We start from the raw sequence: 2,611 nt of genomic DNA on the forward strand, positions 1-2,611 counted from the left end.
ATGGTGAATAGAAACCAAAATGTTGATGATATCATACGTCAAGTTCGACATGACGATGTGGCAGCAGATAATAACCTAGCAGCTATAGTCGAAAGAATCATGGTTCAAAACGGGGTAAATTTCGGCCTTAGAAGGCCAAATTATACGTCGGCCTTGTCAGAGTATATCTTACAATCAAAAGCACCCCTTAGAACCAAAATCCCCAAATTCACCAAGTTTGCTGGGGATACTACTAAGTCGAATGTTGAGCACGTGGCGAGATATTTAATTGAGGTTAGAGATATGTCAAATAATGAGAGCCTTAGGATAAAAAAAAATCCAAGTTCTCTCACAAAGAATGCTTTCACATGGTTCAAAACCTTGCCCCAAAATTTGATCCACACTTGGAACCAACTGAAAAGAATGTTCCATGAACAGTTTTACATGGGGCAAGCGAAGATAAGTCTGAAGGAGTTGGCTAGTGTTAGGCGAAAGTTCACTGAGCCAATTGATGACTATCTAAATAGATTTCGATTACTCAAAGCTAGGTGTTTTACGCAAATACTAGAGCATGAACTGGTCGAAATGGCCGCTGGGGGCCTTAACTATTCGATTAGAAAGAAATTAGATACTCAGTACTTAAGGGATATGACTCAATTGGCTAACAGAGTTCGACAGTTAGAACGTTTAAAGGAAGAAAAGGCTAGGGCGAATAAAGGTAAAAGGGTAGCCTATGTCGATTTCAGGAATGATGACGAAGGTTCATGTCATGAATTTCCAGACTTCGACGACAATGAAATCGACCTTGCTGAATTGACACAAGGGCCACCATATGCGTGCAAAGTTTTAGCCCCTTTTGAATGGAAAAAATCCTGTCGAACCTGAAAAGAGTGACAAATTTCCTAAGAAAACTTATACGTTCGACGTTACAAAATGTGACTAAATTTTCGACTTACTAGTCAAAGATGGTCAGATGATAGTACCTCCGGGTGCTAAAGTACCCCCTTTAGAGCAGAGAAAGAAAAGAGGGTTTTGCAAATACCATGGTTCTTTGGGTCATAAAATGTCTCAATATTTTCTTTTCAGGGATCTTGTGCAGAATGTCATCTAGGAAGAAAGACTCAAGTTCGGAGACAAAATACGGAGCCAGATGAAGATTGACTCTGCTCCTCTACAAGTAGTTGAGGCCCATTATATTGAACCAGAGGAAGTGAACCTTATTGGAGTCGCTGATGATTTCAACATGACTGAAGTCACTGAAGACTTCGTCAATGGACCTATTATGGCCAGGGTTCATGAGTACTTCGAGCAAACGCCTTTTGGTGATTTTGCTCAAAAGGTTGCAGGAGATGTCAACAACAAAAATGTTGAAGCCTCCGATGCTAAGGACGCTGAAAGTTCAAAGTTAATGATGATCACTAAAGAAACCATTGATGATTTTGTTCAGATGGACAAGGCCATTAAGGGCCTTCAAAAAAAATTCCAAAGGTTGGATATTACTAAGGATATCCACATGGAGGTCAATATGGTGGACTTATCTCAAGAAACCTCTATGGAGGTCGACGATGAATGTCGACAGGAGGAGTATAACAAGTTCGCCTTCCCTCAAGAGGAAGAAACGCTATCGGACTTCCTCCGAAGGTGTCAGAAAAAGAAGCGGAAGTTATGTTATGCCCTAGGTGAAGTGTTGTATTCAACAAGAAAGCTGCTCAGAATCTTGAAGGGGTTAGGAGAGTAAATCACCAAGATGGTCATAAAAGCCATCCAAAATCATCAAGTGGGTAAGCCAGGAAAGGCTTTCGACCCCAGGAGATATCTTGATCCAAGACGCCCCATGGTGAAGCTGAGTGAAACCAAGCAAGCAGAGCGAAATTTCAAACCCATTTCCTTCAAGTCTAGTGTCGAAGGGTCAAATGGAAAGTGGGTCAAGCAAACTGATGGCAGGAAACGTGGTCATGGAAAGTGACAAAACTTCGAGGTTGAAAGGGGTTCGTCACTAGCTTACCGCAAGGAATTTCAGACTGACAAAAGGACCTCACATGTGTCCGAGAACTATAAGGGAAAAAACCCTATGACAAGATCTCAGTGGTGAAGAGAACAAAGAAGGCGAAAAACCCAAAGAAAAGTTGGTGAGAGGGATCAAGCTGAGTCGAGTACCAATGTGACTGTGAAGAAAAGGGAGGGCCCAAACTTCGCTAAAAGAAATCCAAATATCCCAGTTAAAACGGCCAATGAAAAATACAATCAGGTGGCCGCCGAAGATGAATTGTTGACTGACAACTTCGACTTTGGTTCGGAAGCTTCCTTAGACATCTTAGTCGGGGTGGTATCAGTGATGCCAAGGGAATTCGATCGGATTACTGAAGTCGAAGACAATGACAATATCACAGAGAGGAAGATGGTCGCTCACAAGCCAGTATGTTACTATGTAATGAACAACGACTGTGTTGAAGAGCAAGATGCCTTTTTAGAAAGACCCAGTGAAGCCATGAAGGGCCACCTAAAACCCCTCTTCATCACTGGAAAAGTCGAAGACGTCCATGTTAATAAAATATTGGTGGATTATGGAGCGACCGTGAACTTGATGCCTCACTGCATGCTGAGGAAAATTGGCAAATATGATACGGATGCC

The 2,611-nt window shown here is 42.1% G+C and overlaps 1 protein-coding gene across 1 annotated transcript; it reads left to right on the forward strand.

Moving 5' to 3' along the window:
* Window positions 1-864, forward strand: LOC127101926 (uncharacterized). Its single transcript, XM_051039352.1, has one exon. It carries the CDS (start codon window positions 1-3, stop codon window positions 862-864), a length of 864 nt encoding a protein of 287 aa, XP_050895309.1.
* Window positions 865-2,611: the final 1,747 nt, after the last annotated feature.

Source organism: Lathyrus oleraceus, chromosome 7, assembly GCF_024323335.1.
Source record: "Lathyrus oleraceus cultivar Zhongwan6 chromosome 7, CAAS_Psat_ZW6_1.0, whole genome shotgun sequence".
NCBI lineage: Eukaryota > Viridiplantae > Streptophyta > Magnoliopsida > Fabales > Fabaceae > Lathyrus > Lathyrus oleraceus.